An 18,943-nucleotide genomic window follows, 5' to 3' on the forward strand; every position below is an offset into this window, starting at 1 on the left:
ATGGCATCCAACCCTATCTATTACTCCATGGGAAATGTTAACCAATGTCCTAAGGGCATTGGTTTAGGAGTTATTTTTAAAAACATTTTATTGGAAGAATAATAAAAAAATAAATGTTGTTAATAACTTTTTATATTTTTCATAAAAATAGTATCAAAACTTTCCTATTGTGGTTTACTAAAAATTACTCTAAGGGCATCTGTTAACTTGACCCTTACACCATATTACATGGCAATATGGCAGGCAGCCCCTAGAGAGTAATGGAGGGAGTGGTTGAGTTATTATGTGGTATTGTACAAATTAGTTTTTAATTCCTTCATCTATACAATTTTTTAAAGGATTCTCTGCTTTAAACTCAATTTTTTGAATTTCCTAAAATACCAGCAATCAGTTAACTTAAATTTTTCAACGAATGAGAATAAGTTAAATAAAAAATAAATAACAATTTAAACCCCAATTTTTATTTTGTTTTATTTTTTTGAAAGGAGAAAACCCCCAAAATTTTAAACAGCGTACCCTCCACTTTTTTTATAGTCAAATTCAAAGTAAAAAAGAAGCAAAATCATATATTGAAATAATACAACTTCTTTGAGATAAACTTGAAACTATATAACTATTTTTTTTTAGAACAAAGTTTTTCGTCAAACTAGTTTGGAGAGAAACTCTTTAAACTTTTCATATATTTCTTTTTTTGGTGTGAATTTTGAAAATCTAACCGTTGAATTTCATATTCTTTATGTTCTTAACATACATATCAAATTTTCTTTAAATCGGATATTATTTACTATTTGATCAATTAACTTATTTTTTATATACAACTTTAGATTACAAAAACTTGAAATTATAACATTTATTTGATTACATAGCAATTTTATTTTATTTTATTTTATTTTTTTTGAGATGTATGGGCTATCCATCCATTGTGGGTGGGGGTGCCCTTAAACCCAAGGGCAAGGGGCATGCTGAATATTGAATCCACATATAGTGGACAAATCAACATATTAATACCACATCCCATCTAGGCAATCCAAACATACATTCAACCACTTTAATGCCCCAACTTGGTTACAAGCTTACGTTACTAAGCTCGGCTTGATTACATAGCAATTGATCTATGATTTTCTTGAAATTTTGTAAGCATTAAAGATGTAATAAGAACATGCAATCTAACGGTTAGATTTTCAAAATTCACACTCAATATAAATATATACGATGAGTTTGTAGAGTTTCTCTCCAAACATATGATGAGTTTGTAAGGTTTCTCTCCAAACTAGATTGGAGAGAAACTTTGTTCTTTTTTTTATCCTCTCACCTTTTTATGTTTTTTATCTCTCACTATAACTTTTTTTTTAAGATTCTGAGTTATCTTTTATATAATATATATATATATATATATATATATATATATATAATTATTAAAAGATAGAAATCTCTTTCTTTCTTTTTTTTTAAGTAAAATATCAGGTTCATCCTTTTTTGGATATTCTCAAATTATCTTATTGTTTTTATTTGGAAATCCTAGCTTATCTTCCATAAAAAAATAGAAATAAAAACAAAAATTCCAACTTTTCCTTTCCTTTTCTTTTTTTCCTTTTTGATTGATAAAATAGAATTTCATCCTACAACATCCATTCCATAATAATTGTTCTTTATCACTATTCTAAGACATCGATCAATTAATGGTGTAGACAAGATTCAAACCTAAATTTCTCATTTGAAGTGCTATGTTTATAATATTTTTACAACACTTTCACAACAAATTTTAGGTGGTAAAATTGTTACTAGTTCTAATTTGATCCCACCAATAACAACCAGTAACAGTTTGCTATTTAGGATTTTCTGTGAAAGTATTGTGGAAATAACATTTCTCAATTATTTATAAAATAAAGTATTTTTATGGTGTTTTTTCCTAAAATTCATATTAGAAGTAGTTGGTTTGAAATATGGTCTTTTTACTCAAATTCAGTTGCTTTAGCAACTATTAAACAAAATTCAACAAAATACAAAAGCAAATTTGCCCCTTAAGAAGCAATTGACAATATATAAAAATAATTGTGAGAGTAATATAGTGGAAATAATCAAATATTTCTCAATACATTCAAGAAATATGTTCATATTCTTAATTATATTATTAATACTAAAAATTTACATTTCCTCAATTTTCTAACGGCATATAATCTTTCTATACTACTAATAAGAGGATTCTTCTATTTCACCTTCAATTTTTGGCGTATCAAAATATCTTCATACAAATTCTGAAATAATATACCCTTTAGTTTAATTTTATTTGCTATAAAAGACAACAAAAAGGTTAAAAGCATAATTTCACATTATTCAAACCATCCAAGACTCTATAATCACGATCATCTCACTACATGTTAGAATTCAAATCCATCTGTTCTCTATTTGATAAGTTTGTTTCCTATTTGAATTCAAATACTATGAGTTACCCTTTTAAACAAAAATACTCTTTTTTTTTTATATAAAATATAAATAAAAATACTCTTGGTTACTTTAAAGAAGAAAAAAAAAATGCAAACTCTCTTATCAAGAATGGTTCTATCCGTTATCAAAAAAAATAAAAATAAAAATAAAAAATAAAAGAAGAATGGTTCTATCAAAAAATAATAATCAAGCACGTTTTTTATTCTTTTTTAATTTTAATCTCAAACAAATCTATACCAATAATCTATACTACTTACAAACTAAATTATCCTTACAAACAAACGTAAGAGTTAAAAAGTTAACAAATTATAATTATTAAGGGGAAAATAAGTCATATTACCAATTTTAAAAATTCTCGAGTTTAGATAAACTTCTACTCTCCCACTACAAAAATTCAAATCTCTTTAAGTTTATCACAACTAAAATTTTGGGATATTTACTTCAAAAATTAAAACCGTTTAAAACTTCTCATATATTTGAGTTTTAATTCAATTTCTCATCTATTTAACAATTATCACTAATCTCCATCCCTCCTTTTTTTTTTTTTTTTTTTCTCATGCCAAATTCAAAAGTTAAAATCACGTTTAAAGCTTTATTTTAAAAGAAAATTCCACGTTCTTTCAAAAACCTTCACATTTAAACTATTATAATCACAATTGGATAAGATATGATTATTTTTAAAATAAGAAAACTACCACACCCAACTCACAATATTTTCCCTCTTCATTGCACTATATCTCCAATTCCTTCATTTTGTGCCTATGATCTTGACGCTAGGTGGGTTTTTCTATATTTTTCATGTTGATTGATAATGGTTTTTTACTTGATTAGATGTCTCTTATCAGCCCAAATTTTCATTTATATTTACCTTTTGAAAGTGCATAAGTATTTGATTTTTTATTAGAAAAAAATAATGAGCATATTATACCTTTTTGTTTTTTGGTTATGTGCTTAGCTATTCTGATTTTGGAATAATATTTGATTCTAAAAAAAAAATTGGAATATTATACAATGGGATTAGTATGCCTTCACGTTTGTTTTGTCTCCTTCCTTTACCCTTTTGTTTTTCCGTAGTTTCGGGTTCTAGAATACAAGTTTATTTCTTATTGGATCTATAATTTGAAGTAGAAAAAAAATCCAAAGGAAAATTTGATTCAAACACGCGCTGGATAAAGGTATGGTCATTTTCCCTCCACTTTTTACATTTCATTTTTTATCCTATCATTTCACTTTCGCTCAATTGCTCACCTCATTGCTTTACCATTTTTCTTCATAATTTCATATTCACTTTTTATTTTTATTTTATGCTATTCATGGTTCTTGAGAATCATGAAAAATACATGGAAAAATTGAAATAGTTTGGATAAATAGTTTCAGGAATAATTATTATTTTAATCAATAATCAATCTGTGTTAACTGGCCCACTTTTTGGTTTCTTTACCGGTTGAAATGATAGATTAAATGTCAATAGGCCTTTTTTTAAATGTGAAAATTCCCATTCGCCCCAATTTGATATTTGATATTTTTGTGTTTATCTGATTACATTTATGCTTTGTTACTCATTGATTTGTGATGCAACCTAACATAAAAAATAATAAATAGACCAATCACACAAACTAATGACTTATATGTATATATATATATATAATTTGATAGTTACAACGGGGAGGGGATTAGAACGCCAGATGTTTCATTTAAAAATACCAATTGAGTTAAGAAAATTGCATCAATCAAGAATTATGATGAATGAAAAGTTTTGTCCTTTAAAAAAATAAATAAATAGAAAAGCTCTGAGCACACACTGCGTGTGCTAAGAGACTAATATAATTGAAGCTAATTCCTCAAATATCGTTATGCATAGTAAGCATTATATATGTGGCATAAAGATAATTTTTTACAAAATATTTCTTCATGAGCCTGAGCCTGAGCCTGTAGTATGCACATCGGACATCGGCTAGTTGTAGTCTACTTCAAAGATTGCTATGACCAACATATAAAAATGCCCATTTACAGCCTTTACAAACAAAAGGGCTGATTTGGCAAAAATGGATGTCTCTCTCAAATCCGTATACATTGAAAGCACCTCAGAATAATGCTGCACCCAAATCTAATACTACATAAATATTAAGCACGAATCATTTTATTTGTATCATTGTGTGTCAACAATTTGAAACAGATTCAGGTCATTATCCCAATCAAGTGCTTAAGGTTGGAAATCTAAAAGCACCTATAGAGGCCCAGTTCTGAGAGCATTGTCTAAATCAGCAATTAGATCATTCACATCCTCAATCCCCACTGATATACGAACAAGATCTTCAGTTAAACCTCTGGCCTCGCGCAATGCGGCTGGTATGCTTGCATGTGACATAAAGCAGGGCATGCTTATGAGGGACTTCACACTCCCTATGAATGATAAAAAGATAAAAACAATTACAAAAACTAAGAAATTTTCTGAAAATCTATACCAGACTTCATGACTTGTCAAACAACATTAGTCTTATCAAAAATACTAATTTAAAATTGATTTCCACCAAAGAGAAGGTTGACACAAAAGATTCACTACCAGAGATCTTAGAAAGGATGTAAATCATAATTTGATCATATCAGAATTTACACAACATGATACAACACTACTACGCATCAAAATGTGCATAAATTGGCTTTTTAATTCAGTTTTATAGGGAATCATCTACTACTCTTTTAGCTGTAAACTTCAAGATAAAAAAAAAAAAAAATTAGTGTTCAACTAGAAAGGCGAAGAAGCAAATGATATTTTTTTTTTTAATTCACAGTGAGGCATCGACAAACTCCTTGGCTTTGAATTTATTAAGTTTTTCACTGCTACAGATAACAGTATGCAACAAAATTTCAAATTTAAAAGGAGATACATGTTAATGAACTTTTGTAATATGACTGTCTCATGAAAGAGAACATACTAGACATAAGACAAGTGCAATGCAAAGCACATAAGACTCTACACCAAGCAACAGTTGAGAGAGAGGGTACATGGGTAGATTTCAAATTGGAGCCTGCATGGTTATTTTCCCAAAAAATCGATAGGGGTAGACAAATATGGGTTCTTGCATAATATAATAATCAAGATGGATAGAACATTTTTGTGTCAATTTTCTTAGCCATGTGATAACTTGGACAAAGTCATCACTGAGATTTTACAAAAAAATTGCATGAACTTTAGGTAGGAGAAAATTACCAAAACTAACAGTTATGCTGAAGTACTTGGTAGTCTCCACAACATGCTTTGCGAGTGCCATTGAGCCCGTCAAAAAGCTAAGCAAAGACCCCGCTCCTTTTGCCTGCAAGAGTTAAACCGATAAATATTTGTAGAAGTGGTGGGTATTACCATTGCAGTATCAATCTCAGAAAACTATCCTGTGACAGTACCTGAGAATAATGTAAGTCATGGCCAGGATGATCAGGAAGACCAGCATAGTTAACTTTCTGCACTCGTGGATGGGACACAAGAAACTCAGCAATCTTCCGGGCATTCTCCTGCCAAAGATTTGAAACATCCGTTTTCAATAGGAGAATCCACAAGCATATTTAATCATTGTAATAGAACAAGAGGCAGAAGAAATAACAAAACAGAATTGAAATATATTATATGCTTTTCGAGAATGATTCCAGATTAAACATCATATCATGGTCAAGAAGCAAAGGAGTCAGTAGGACCCCTGTCTACTCTTTATAATCAAAGTCTCAACAAAGCTATCTATATTGCCATCTATAAGATAAAATTTACTAATTCTAGGCTCTGAAAGAAGGTTTGAAATAACACCTGCTGCTTCTCAACTCGTAAGGCCATTGTCTTAATTCCTCGTAAACAGATCCAACAGTCAAATGGAGCTAAACCAGAGCCTTCTGCATTTTGTAGGAAATACAAATCTTTTGCCAAGCTGGATAATATGAGAACAGTGGTGAGGTTATATAAAGAAACGCAATAACATGAACCTAAGGTGCACAGCCTCTCTAGAACAAGGTAGTATCTTGTGTAATGGATAGATGCAACATTACTCTCATATGCATATGGGGTGCACATGTGTGAATCCCACATACATGTGAGAGTAGTGTAGTATACACCTGTTGCATGAGATAATTTTGCCTCTAGGACGCAAGTTTGCTTACATACAAAACATGGTTCCTAACAACATAAGTAGCAAGCAGAATGATTGTTAATAATTCTAGGTGTGTAATACTATAATAAGAAATGCAATTGGGATCAAGCCCTGCTGGGAGAAAAGCGTATATTTTACCACTAAACCCCAATTTGCTTGTAAATTAAAAAGTCTAATCCCCACATATTACATGACAGTTTGTACTTTGCCAAATTTCTATATATAATATTTAAAAGTTGAAGTGTTAGTATTAATTATTGTTACACTCTTGTTAAGCCACATCAACATAGCATTTTGGTCAATTTCGGTTCACTTCAGTTCATTCGACCAAGTTTGATCCATTTCAGTCCACTTTGATCCATTCAATCTATTCTGGTCCACTTCGGTCCATCCCAGTCCACTTGGTCCAGTCCATTTCCATCCACTTCAGTCCATTTGTTCCAATTAGGTCCATGTTGGTCCTTTTGGTCCAATGTAGTCCATTCGGTCCACTTAGGTCCACTTCAGTCCACTTCAATCCATTCGGTCCACTTCGATTCATTTCGATCCACTTCAGTTTATTGCGGTCCATTTCGATGCACTTACGAATGAGAAAAGACATGTTTAAGTTGAGATTATATTCTAAATCAGAATTTATTAAAAAATATAGACCTCAAACTCGTTGCCATTTAAATCATCAATACACACACATATGAACATGCATAAATAGGACCACATATAGGCAATTGATAACTTACACTAACAACCAAGGCAGGGTAAAATGTCAACCAAAAAATTTTGAGGAAAACAATTACAAGAAAAAGAAATAAGTTATCAATCAATGTATAGCCACTATTTTAATTTTATCCCAAACTTAAGTCTCAAGGACTAATTAAACAAGAATTATGCGACAGCCATAGATTTAGACACAATAACTCCAACCAGAGGAACAAGAAAAAGCCATGATAGACAATATTATTCATAGAAAACTCAAAATTAAAAGTTTTATAAAAAAAAATAAAAAATAAAAAAAAAGCAAAGAATTCTTAAGCTATTTTTTATCATGGAGTTGAGTACTTGCTGACCAGGTGGAACTTGCATCAAACCACCATCTTGAAGACCTTCTACTGGCTTGAACAACCAAACTATCTTTTCAGGGTTTTCAATCCTTTCAATACATGAAAACATGCCATTTTGGTCAGCAACAAGGTTATCAATAACTTCCAATTGGGTTCATAATTTTCCAAAGACTACATGGTTTCTTTTTTTGGAGAAGGAGAAATAAAATGAAAGTTAAAATAGTACAGTCGAAACAAATTACAAAGATGTATGCTATATGTGGAATCTGAAAGCAATGAGCAAGAGGTATTTTCAAGGAAAAAAAGAAAGAGGTATTACCTTTCCCCTCTTACAGCAAGCACGCCCGCCAGGACATCACTATGTCCAGCAATAAATTTTGTAGCTGAGTGCATAACAATGTCTAAAAGAGAGAAGGAACGGTTAAAACACAAGATTTTAAGGCAGAATTTCAGAATTGGTAAAACCCAACTTTACATCTCAAGCAGAATGTTCATAACCTGCTCCAAGTGTCAACGGTTGTGACAATACAGGGGACATTATACTATTATCCACCAACAGAAGAGCACCATGTGCATGAGCCATCTCTGCTATTTTCTGAAATGGGATCAACACAAAAAGAATTTTTTCCATTAGAAACTAGAGCCATCCAATATGATTTTTATCCACACACACACACCAAAAAAAAAAAAAAAAAAAAACCCTAACAGATAATACGATACTGAAAGTTCTTACCACATAAACACGAGGAAATCCAATCATACCAATCAGGGACAAAGATTGACACTTTTTACGGTCACCAAAAAAAGAGGTGTTGTAACTTGTAACAGATTATCTCGCTATTTAATAATTACAGGCACATTTCTTCACATTATCAGCAACAATGTTCAATGTCAAATGCAATACCAGAGCCTAGTATAGTAAACATTAATAAAATCTAATGACCATTCAGCAGTTTTTTGTCATTTTTTTGCAGCTTTATAAAATGTGGGGTTAGCTTTATAGACCAAAAAAAAAAAGATATTAATATAGGTTGTGGGGCTAATATTATGACTTTTTCTTTTATTTGTTCAAATTTTTTATTAAGTGTGGCCCACATTAGTCTAACATTAACAATCACTGCACGGTGCTTATTAACATTTGCCATAAATAATTTTGAGGGAAAACTTGGTCTCATAGTAAGGTACTTTATATTTTAAACCTTTTTTGTATTAAAAAATGAACATAAACTAATAAAAGGCAAATTTATAGAGAAAAAGAAAAAAGTATCACTGATGTATTGTCCTTGGCCATTAAAATATTTCACACATTATATATATTTATTCTTATAATTAAAATCATTTAGGAACCCACGCCTTGATTTCCCTCAGCCATTTCCACATCTGTCAAATGATGAAGACACAATCCAATCATCAAACTTGAAATTCCTAAAAGCATCCACATCAAAGCCCTCAAAAATTAGAAATGCTATTTTTTAGCATCTCGTTCCAAATAAGCACACTATGACAAGTGTTAGTGTTAAAATTTTTAGCATCTGAGCTACAGTGGACTGTTATCTATGACAATCCACTATAGCTCAAATCTTATAAATATAATAATATTTTTATTAAAATATCTTTTCTATCTCTCACTATTCCTTTTTTCTTCTCACCGGACTCTGTCTCACTATATTTTCTTCTCTCTTTCACTATCTTTAATTAATTAAGTGGTAAAAAATATAAAACATTTGATGTTGAATGTATTGTAAAGTGAGTTGTTAAAATAAATAAAGTAAATTTTTGAGATGCTAAATATTAAATTTTTTGAGATCCTTGATGAGAATGCTCTAACAGGCATTAGTGATGTTATTGGCACTTCAAACAGTCAGGGTTAGTCAATTAGAAGATAGAGCAAAATCATGAAGTAAACTACTAAATTCACAACTGATATTCCAGTTTTATGAGCTTTTGAATGCAAAACATTTATCATTAAAATGAAATGATCAATAAGAAAAGTCACCACATAATGACTACAAGTAGCTTTTGATCAACAGTATGAATGTGACTGCTAAGCTATGTTTATTTGCTAGGAAAATGGAGGACAGGAAAATAAAATAGCTCATTGAATTTCTGTTAATTTTTTCTAATATTACTCAGAACAAAGAGTTCAACTCATTGAGTTTAAAAGGTTTTGTTGGCTCAGTTGGAGTGCAGTTTTTATATTTTGCTCTCAAAAATGCAAATAAGCGGAGAACTTAAGCCTCATATCATATGGGTCTAAAATTCAAAATACATACTTCTGAATCAAAATATGCTGGGGTTTGATAGGGGCTTCAAACAAGCTTGCTGCTTATATGACATATAAGTTTTTGTTTTTGAAGTTAATATTAAACTAGCCATGAATCCGCGCATTGCGCATGATAATTATTTTATAGTGGTTTTATTATTATTTTTTTTTACAATTTAAACTAATTTAATAAAGAGTAATGTATTTCGTAATCATATTTTTATTTATTATAGGAACAATTATAAATGTAATATAAGAACCATCATAAATCATAAATATAAATTTTGTCGTACCAAAATGAAAAACAATACAATTTTTCTCAAAAATGCAAAAGGCAAGTTAATGAAAATATTCATTTTTTAATAAAAGTTATTTATAACATTTTGTGAGTCATTAAAAAGAATATAAAATTTGGAAATTATTCTTTTAGTTTTAAAAAACTTTCTCAAACCTTTTTTTTTTTTTTTTTGCCTACAATCTAAAACACCGAAAAATGTAACTAAGAAAATTAATAAAACTTAACAATGATTAATAGGAACAATTACGAAAACAATTTGTTGTAATTTCATCCACCCTAAACATATTATCAATTAAACAATTATTAGCAAAATCTAAGAATTAAATTTCTATACATGCATTGTTATATAATAATAATAATTAAAATAAAATTGCAAAAGCTAAAATTCGTCACCCATTCGATTATTTTCGTTTGGTTAACATTTGTTTTTCTCTAAATAAATGGCATTATAGTGTACTTCTAATACAGCTTTTAAGAGTACTTTGTCCATCACAAGGGATTAAAGAATAAACAAAAATTGATAAAGTCTCATAGTTTGACATCTAAACTGAGCACTATAAAAAATCATGTTATGTAATAGAAGAAATATCAATTTACCATAAATACTAAATTATCCAAATCATGTTATGTAATAGAATAATACTATATTTTTATATGCTATATTTAATTATTTATAACGTAATAGGATAACATTTAACAATCAAAGAGAACCCAAAAAAAAAAAAATTAAAACAAAACTAAATTGCATTAACCCAAAGTAGAGTTTTAAAAAATACAAAAAATTATCAACCTAAAGCAGATATGTAAGAAAAATAAAAATAAAAATAAAAATCCACCAAAAATTTGAGAGAGAGAGAGAGAGAGAGAGAGAGAGAGAAAATTTTTGTTGCAAAGGAAAACTATGCTTAGAATGGAAGAGATAACAACAAATTTATAGTAAAAGAGTGTGAATAAAAAAAAACAAAAATAAAAGAAGATGAAGGGAAAAAGGAAGAATGATATTAATTTAGATGATAGTGGGAAGATGAAAAGATAAGGAAGGGAGAAAAGTTGGAGAAGTCGTGGGGAGATGAAAAGATAAAGAAGAAAGAAAAGTTGGAGAAGTGTAAATATTATAAAAAATAAATGTTAAAAACAATTATAAGAAAATTGGAAAAAATAATAATAATAATGGTGTGGATGCTGTTATGACTCCACTGAAGCATAGTAATAATATATGGATGATGTAATTGATTTACAAAACCAACTTGGTAAACAATTAAAAGGAAAAAAAAAAAAAAATAGAATGGAGGAACCAGCATACTAGTGTTATCAAAAGATTCACGACCAGTCAAGCGGCATCAAATTTGTAACAAAGGCCCCATCCAAAGACAATATCTACCCATGACAATGTCCCTCAGTGCCTTGACCACCTTCTCAAGCAGCATTACCAGAAAAGGACTTACTCCAACATGAGATATAAGCTATTATACATAGAATCTTGGCAGATTAATAGCCATATAATATAATTCTCTTCATTGCTTATGATCTTGTCTCATAAATAAATTACCAAAAATAGTAGTAAATAACCTAATTTCTTAATTTTAGAACCAAGAGATCATACCCTAATATCAGATATTTTCTGTAGAGGGTTGGTTGGACTCTCCAGCCACACAAGCTTTGTCTGGGATCGGATGGCAGACGCAACTTCTTCCAAATCACTTGTATTCACTTTCCTGCACATTGTAAGCATTATAATGTTAAATACCGATTGGAGTTTATTAATATGAAGGAAAGAGAAGGTAATACTAACGTCACCACTATTCCTCTTTCTGGAAATACTTTTGTCAGCAACTGATAAGAACCTCCATACAGGTCATTTCCGGCAACAATTTCCAGACCTAAAATGGCACTTTTAGCAATTAATAAAGTGGACATTTTTAGATAACTTCAACAATTTGCAATCAGCAACCGACAGAAAATTCAAATCAAGAGTTTTCTTTTTTTCTTTTTTTTTATTGAGTTAATGCATAAAAGAGTCTCACAAACAATAAAAAAAAATCTGCATGCAATAAGGGTTTTACAACCCCAATGGACTCCAATCCAGCTTAAATGACTGCATATTCCTTTGACAATCCAATAAATGCATATGATAACTACATGAAACTTAAATACTAGAAATTAAGGATATAGAGAAGCACCAGGTCCAATAAGATGAGAAACAGCAACCAAAGCAGCTGTTCCACTAGTGAAGCAAAATGCTCTATCTGCTTTATCAAGCTTGGCTAGGAGGCTGAGAAGGCAGAGTGAGTTTAAGGATTATCAAAAATAAAACAGAAAAAGAACAAAATAAATTGAGAAAAAACTGATTTAACTGCATCAGCACATGCAAAACAAGCAAAAAGACTCACTGTTCTAGAGTATCCCGCGTAGGATTTTCCCTTCTTGTATAATCATAAGGGCCATTTCCCATTGCACAAGGCTGCATGACAGAGTGTTAAAGACACAGTTTAAGTCGGAACAATAAATTTAGAATATAGGGAGAACAAGTTATTTAAATTTTTTTTTTTTTTTTTTAAAGTCACACTTCTTATGTGACATATAGAGTAGAGACATCCAGAGTCCAATTAAATTCAAAATCAAAATTTATGCTTAATACCCTTTTACAGGTACAATCCTTGTGTGCTTGTGTGTGTGTGTGTGAGTGTGTTGTGGCTGTGGTTACTGCCTGCCAACACTAGTGAACTTGGTGATTATCACACCAGTCTTTGTTCAGTCCATCTGACAAAAGTAAACAGATGTTTTAGTGATTTTAACTTCCAACTCTCTACTCTCTAGTATAAAGGGAGGGAAAAAGAGATCTATAAAATTTGGAAAAAGAAAAAGAAAAGTTAAACAAAAATTGAATTATGTCCAATTAATAAAATCCTTAATTTTCTAAAATTAAAAGGTGATGACAAAGAAGCTTATGTCCAATTCCTACTTTTTAGAACCTTATATACATCAACCTTTCCTTCCCCCCTCTTAACAAAGAAGCTCTAACTAAAAGAAGAAAAGAAACTACATGAGAAGAAAAAAAGACCTCCTCCAAGAATCAAAATGGACAATAAATACACCCATCACAGATTAGAGAGGTTGCAAATGCAAGGTAATTAGTTAATCCACTTAATGAAATCAACAGTTTCCTCTTTAACTAATTGAAATACATACCAGCTACCTTTTGATTCCTTCAAAGTTCCAACCCTTCAATAAAGCACTCATTTTCCCTAACAACTACCAAAAAAAAAAAAAAATGCAACGGCTTGAATAGTGCTCATATTAGAAACATTCATTGTCCTTCATAATAACCCCAAGCCCATATTAATCCAGGTTAAATGTTATCTATTCCCCAAGAAATATTAGGCTGACATACAAATCAGTTTATATCAATTCTTAATGTCTCAATTAACTCAACTAACCTTTTCTAGAGCATTAGCATCCGGACTTCTAAAAAAATTTCATTTTACCATCTTAAAAACTATTTTATCTATTATACCATACTTAGCATTCACATCCACTTTCTTGGAACTATTCTATTTTACCATCTTAAAAGTTACTTTATCAATTATAACATACCATTTTATAACACACTCAACATCCCAACTTTTATTTATCTCATCTATTCATTAAAATATGAACTTCACCAACTCTTTCTCTCTCTCTTCTTCTTCATAAAAAATAATTAAAAATACCCACCCACCACCATAAAATACAATATAAACATTTTACAAGTTGCTACAGTGCCATCATAAAAATAGGATGGCACTGTAGCACAATTGCAAATTTTTTTGCAATTGCAAGACTTTGCAAGACCGGATAATGGGGAGTTTTAGGGCTCTGATGCTAAATATTACCAACAAATGGCATTTACAAGACCCAATATAAATGTTATACACTCAACATTCTAACTTTTATTTCAACATACAACACATTAAAATAATATAAATTATACAATAAAATAATATAAAACATCTCTCTTCTCGAGCATTCACATCCACTTTCTTGGAACTATTCTATTTTACCATCTTAAATGCATTTTATCAATTATACCATATTATTTTATAATACACCCAACATCCCAACTTTTATTTATCTCATCTATTCATTAAAATATTAATTTCTCCATCTCTCTCTCTCTCCATAAAAAATAATTAAAAATACCCACCCACCACCCTAAAATACAATATAAACCTTTTACAAGTTGTTATAGTGCCATCATAAAAATAGGATAGCACTATAGCACAATTACAATTTTTTTTGCAATTACCAGACTTTGCAAGACCGGGTAATGGGGGGTTTTGGAGCTCTGATGCTAAATATTACCAACATATAGCATTTACAAGAGTCAATGTGAATGCTCACACTCATATATGTCCAAGGGGAAAAAAAAAATTATTATACAATCTTGCTACAGTACCATCTTAGATATAGGATGGTAATGTAGCTTGATTGTAAAATTTTTTACAACTACAATTCCGGGTAATGCCCACTTTTAATGCTTTGATGCTAAATTTGGGTGTTTCACTACCCCCAATGCTAATGCTCTAAGATCAAATCCCACCTACACACACGAATAAAAATTAAAAGAAGAACAAAGTTTCTCTCCAAACTAGTTTGGAGAGAAATCCTACAAACTCCTTATATATCTTTATATTGAATGTGAACTTTAAAAATCTAATTTTTGGATTACATATTCTTATTATATCCTTTATGTTTGCAAAATTTTAAGAAGATCAAAGATCAATTGCTATGTGATCAAACAAATGTTAAAATTTCAAGTTTTTGTGATTTAAAATTGTGTATAAAAAATAAGTTTATTGATCAAATAGTAAATAACATCTGATTTGAACAAAATTTGATGTGCATGTTAATAACATAAAGAACATAAAATTCAACGGTTAAATTTTCAAAATTCACACCCAAAAAAGAGATATATAAGAAGTTTGAAGAGTTTCTCTCCAAACTTTGTTCTTAAAAGAAAGTCATTAGTATTTTAATTAGTAAAAGATAATCATCATAAAATGAAAGTCATAAGATCAAATCTTTTAGGAGCAAATCCATTCATTTTAAAATAAATGCATAAGATTTTAAAACTCAATGTAGAGTTAAAAACTCTAGAAGATCCTAATACCCTTTCTTAAGTTTTTTGGAGAATAAACTGATCTGGGTAAGCTTCATATTCAAAAAGCTCCCTTACCCAGATCCAGAATGATCTGGGTCAACTTCAAACTCCAAAAATCCAACTGCTCAGGACCTAACATTTCACCCAAAATGTGTTTGTGACTGGACCCTTGAAATGGGTTTGCAAATTTTATTGTTCATAACCCAATGGGCAATGGCCTTCAAAAACATAGTTAAGCAGAGGAATTAGAAAGAGCAAGGGCGGCTTCACATTTTGAACACCTAACCCTAAGGGCTTGTTTGGTAAGGGACTCCGACCAAACATGCGTTAGAACCTTGGCATATCATATTTTCTTAAAATTATAGAATATATAGTCCCATACACAAATACAATCATAATACATGCCTATTAATAAGTAATAATATCACCGCGCGTGCACTTTTAGTGCGATGGTCACTTCATAAGTATAAGTGCTTTTTAAAAAAAAGTAATAATGACTACCATAATTTTTTATTTTTTATTTAGACACAAAAATGATAGAGAGGAAAATTTTCTATTATGTTAAACTTTCTCATACATGCATAAGTTACAGACTAGTATAACTTATAAGAAAAATCTTTAATTAAAATCTATGTCATTAACAAGCCAAAAAAGAAATTGAATCGATAACGTTTCTTATACTTTTCAAGCCAACACATGTCTACATATACATACAAGTGTGTGTAAAGGGGGCTTAGAATCATTTTCTATTTTGTGAAACTGCAGCTTAATATTTTACCACTCAATAACTTTTTATATGAGTAATGGTTTAAAAATTCCACAATTAAATTATATGTTCTCTATATTCTTAACATAAACATCAAATTTCATATCAATCAAATATAATTTATTTATTTTATTTATTTTATTTATAAACTTATATTTTGTATATAATTTTGAAGTTCAAAAAACTTGAGATTTGCACATTTTATAGTTGAAATAATTATTGTTTTTTGATCTTCTTGCAATTGTGTGTGCATGTAGGGTACATATAAAGAGATATTATTAACTTTTTTAGAGAAACAAACACACACACAAGGGAGAGAATGCAATTAGAGCATTCACATCAGCTCTTCTAAAAGATTCCGTCTATTTTACACAAAAAACCTACTTTTTCTATTTTACACCATTACTTTTACAAAACACCCACATCAGTTCATCTATTCTATCACCTCTTTTATTTAAATAATCAATTTTCTCAATTATTTTATTATTTCTCTCAACTAACCCGTATACCCATTTTTATACCCGCTCTCTCTCTCTCTCTCTCTCTCTCTCTCTCTCTCTCTCTCTCTCCATTTTTTCTGATTTGTTGCTCTCTCTCTCTTCTATCTCTCTATACCCACTCTCTCCCTCTCGGTCTATCTCTCTATACCCATCTCTCTCCCTCTCGGTCACAAGCACCGATCCACATCATCTCGGTCACAAGCACCGATCCACAGCACCGATCCACAACTCCGATCACAGCTCTGATCACAAGCACCGATCCACAACTCCCATCACAGCCCCGATCCACAGCTACACCGATCCACAGCTCCGATCCACAGCTGCACCGATCCACAACTCCGATCACAAGCACCGATCCACAGCTCAGATCTCCCTAGCTCTGATCCACAAGCACCAATCTCCCTAGCTCCGATCAGGCAAGACCCATACCCACGAGCTCCGATCGTTCTGATAAGCACCGATCTGTCTCTTTGTTGTTTGTCCGTTTGGGTTTGTTTATGTGTGGGTGTGTTTGTGTATCTTTTTTTTTTTTTTTTTAGCAAGTGTATCTCTGTGTTGATTTTTCTGTGTAGATGTGTTTGTGTGTGGGTGTGTTTGTGTGCATCTGAAGAAAAAGAAGAAGATGAGGAGAGGGGAAGTTACTGAGTTTGTTGAGCACGGAGAAGAGAGAGAAAAAAGGGAGCGAATGGGAAATTAATAAAATAATAAATGGACGAGCTACAGTAACCGTGTATATTTACATGGATACTGTAACTCGTGTAGAGATATACACATTTTTACACAATTTTAGAAGTACTGATGTGAAGCATTTCTGGGTCAGAATGTGTAAAAAGAACTGTTTTTTGTATTTTATAAGATTATCTACAGACTGATGTGGATGCTCTAACAATGGATTTGTATAAAAATGCATTCAATAAAAAAGTTATTAAAGTATGTGACTTGATCTAATATTATAGTACAGTCCTACAGACAAAAACATCACTTCTGAACTGAGATGTCGTATTACCTGCTTAAAGGTAGCCGTTTGGTAAAGTGGTGTACTTGTTGCGTTGTAAGGATCAAACTCGTTCTCAAAATGTACTACCATAGTTGAAATACTTGGGTCCTTTACTTCCATTTCTGCAACCAAAACCCGACAGTTACCAACCACAAAATTGATGAAAAACCAAATATTCCTATAGAATCAACGAAACCAAAACCATATGTATATCTTGATATCATCAATGTGACAACCACACATACTATTTAAGCACTCTTCAACACCATCAACCAAATCGGAGTTGCTGCCCATTTCTCTGTCAAGCTAGCAATTCAACTTAATGAATCCAAAACTTATTCAGAAGTTCCTAGCCGTTAACCCCTAAACACAACAATCAAAACTCTGGTTAATGGCCCACAATATCAAGGAAAACAACTTGAAAAGAAAACAGCAACAACAACTTTTAAGACATTTTCTCTATTGTGTAGTTTTTTCAACAAAAACACACACACACACCCGCTTAAAATAAAAATACAAAGTATTCTCCACTTGCAGCCGCTCAAGCAAATTTCTTAAAAAATTAGACCAAGCAAGACAAGGCTTCGATATTGTTAACTGTTCATTCATGAATCAATTTGAGAAATGGGTTCCATGCATGCAGCCATATAGTTTTGAGTCTATCATGCAGCCAAATGATAAAATACTGTAAGAATAGAGAATTGGTCACTTGCTTGCCTTTCAGATTATTGGCAGATGCTGGAAGAAGGAAATCGAGAGTTCTTTCTCAAGTCTTACGTTTGATGGTAAAGCACCACATATATATAATATAATTTCAACAAGTGGATTTTATCAGCAGGTGCAGTTAGTGCATTAGATATATTCGACTAAGTGGACACATGCATATCTTACCATGCATGTGATTATTATGTTTAATAGTTAGCTCTAAATAATGGATAATAATTGGCCTGGATAAGGTGTTGGATGGGACCATGAAAATTATTATTTTGAAAAATATTACACTTTTAAACCCTATATATAGTTCATGAAGGTTTGAACTTAAACCCTATAAGTTTAGAAGTTATAAATTAAAAACCTTATAACTTATTGGAGATTTCAAATTAAATCTTATAGTTTTGTAGAGTTACATATTGAACCCAGAACTTTTATAATTTATTTAATTTCTTGACATTATTCAAGTGGATCCTGCATATGATCATTGTAAAACAGTGCCTGTGACAATATTTGTGGGTGTGTATGTGCATAAAACAATTTACAGATGAGATTTGTAATTATTTCATTTATAGTGCTCTTAAAAACACTAACTTGGAAAGGATTCTTCTTTAAAAATCAAGACAATGAAA

The 18,943-nt window shown here is 30.8% G+C and overlaps 2 protein-coding genes across 2 annotated transcripts in view; both read right to left on the minus strand.

Moving 5' to 3' along the window:
* Nucleotides 1–4,411: 4,411 nt before the first annotated feature.
* LOC126693482 (cystathionine beta-lyase, chloroplastic-like) overlaps nt 4,412–18,943 on the minus strand; it is a 37,099-nt gene continuing 22,567 nt past the window's right edge. The window contains exon 14 of the mRNA XM_050389472.1: nt 4,412–4,672. The gene's annotated coding sequence lies outside the window, so the exon portion shown is untranslated. The remainder of the gene's footprint in view (nt 4,673–18,943) is intronic.
* On the minus strand, nt 4,539–18,456 carry LOC126693483 (cystathionine beta-lyase, chloroplastic-like). Its single transcript, XM_050389473.1, has 13 exons — nt 18,318–18,456; nt 17,846–17,963; nt 17,610–17,722; nt 12,588–12,658; nt 12,378–12,469; nt 11,990–12,077; nt 11,801–11,912; nt 8,135–8,231; nt 7,956–8,037; nt 6,242–6,359; nt 5,848–5,955; nt 5,657–5,759; nt 4,539–4,848 (listed from the first exon to the last, which is right to left on the minus strand). Exons 2-13 carry the CDS (start codon nt 17,892–17,894, stop codon nt 4,673–4,675), a joined length of 1,209 nt encoding a protein of 402 aa, XP_050245430.1. The 5' UTR covers nt 17,895–17,963; nt 18,318–18,456; the 3' UTR covers nt 4,539–4,672.

Source organism: Quercus robur, chromosome 7, assembly GCF_932294415.1.
Source record: "Quercus robur chromosome 7, dhQueRobu3.1, whole genome shotgun sequence".
In the NCBI taxonomy this organism is placed as follows: Eukaryota; Viridiplantae; Streptophyta; class Magnoliopsida; order Fagales; family Fagaceae; genus Quercus; species Quercus robur.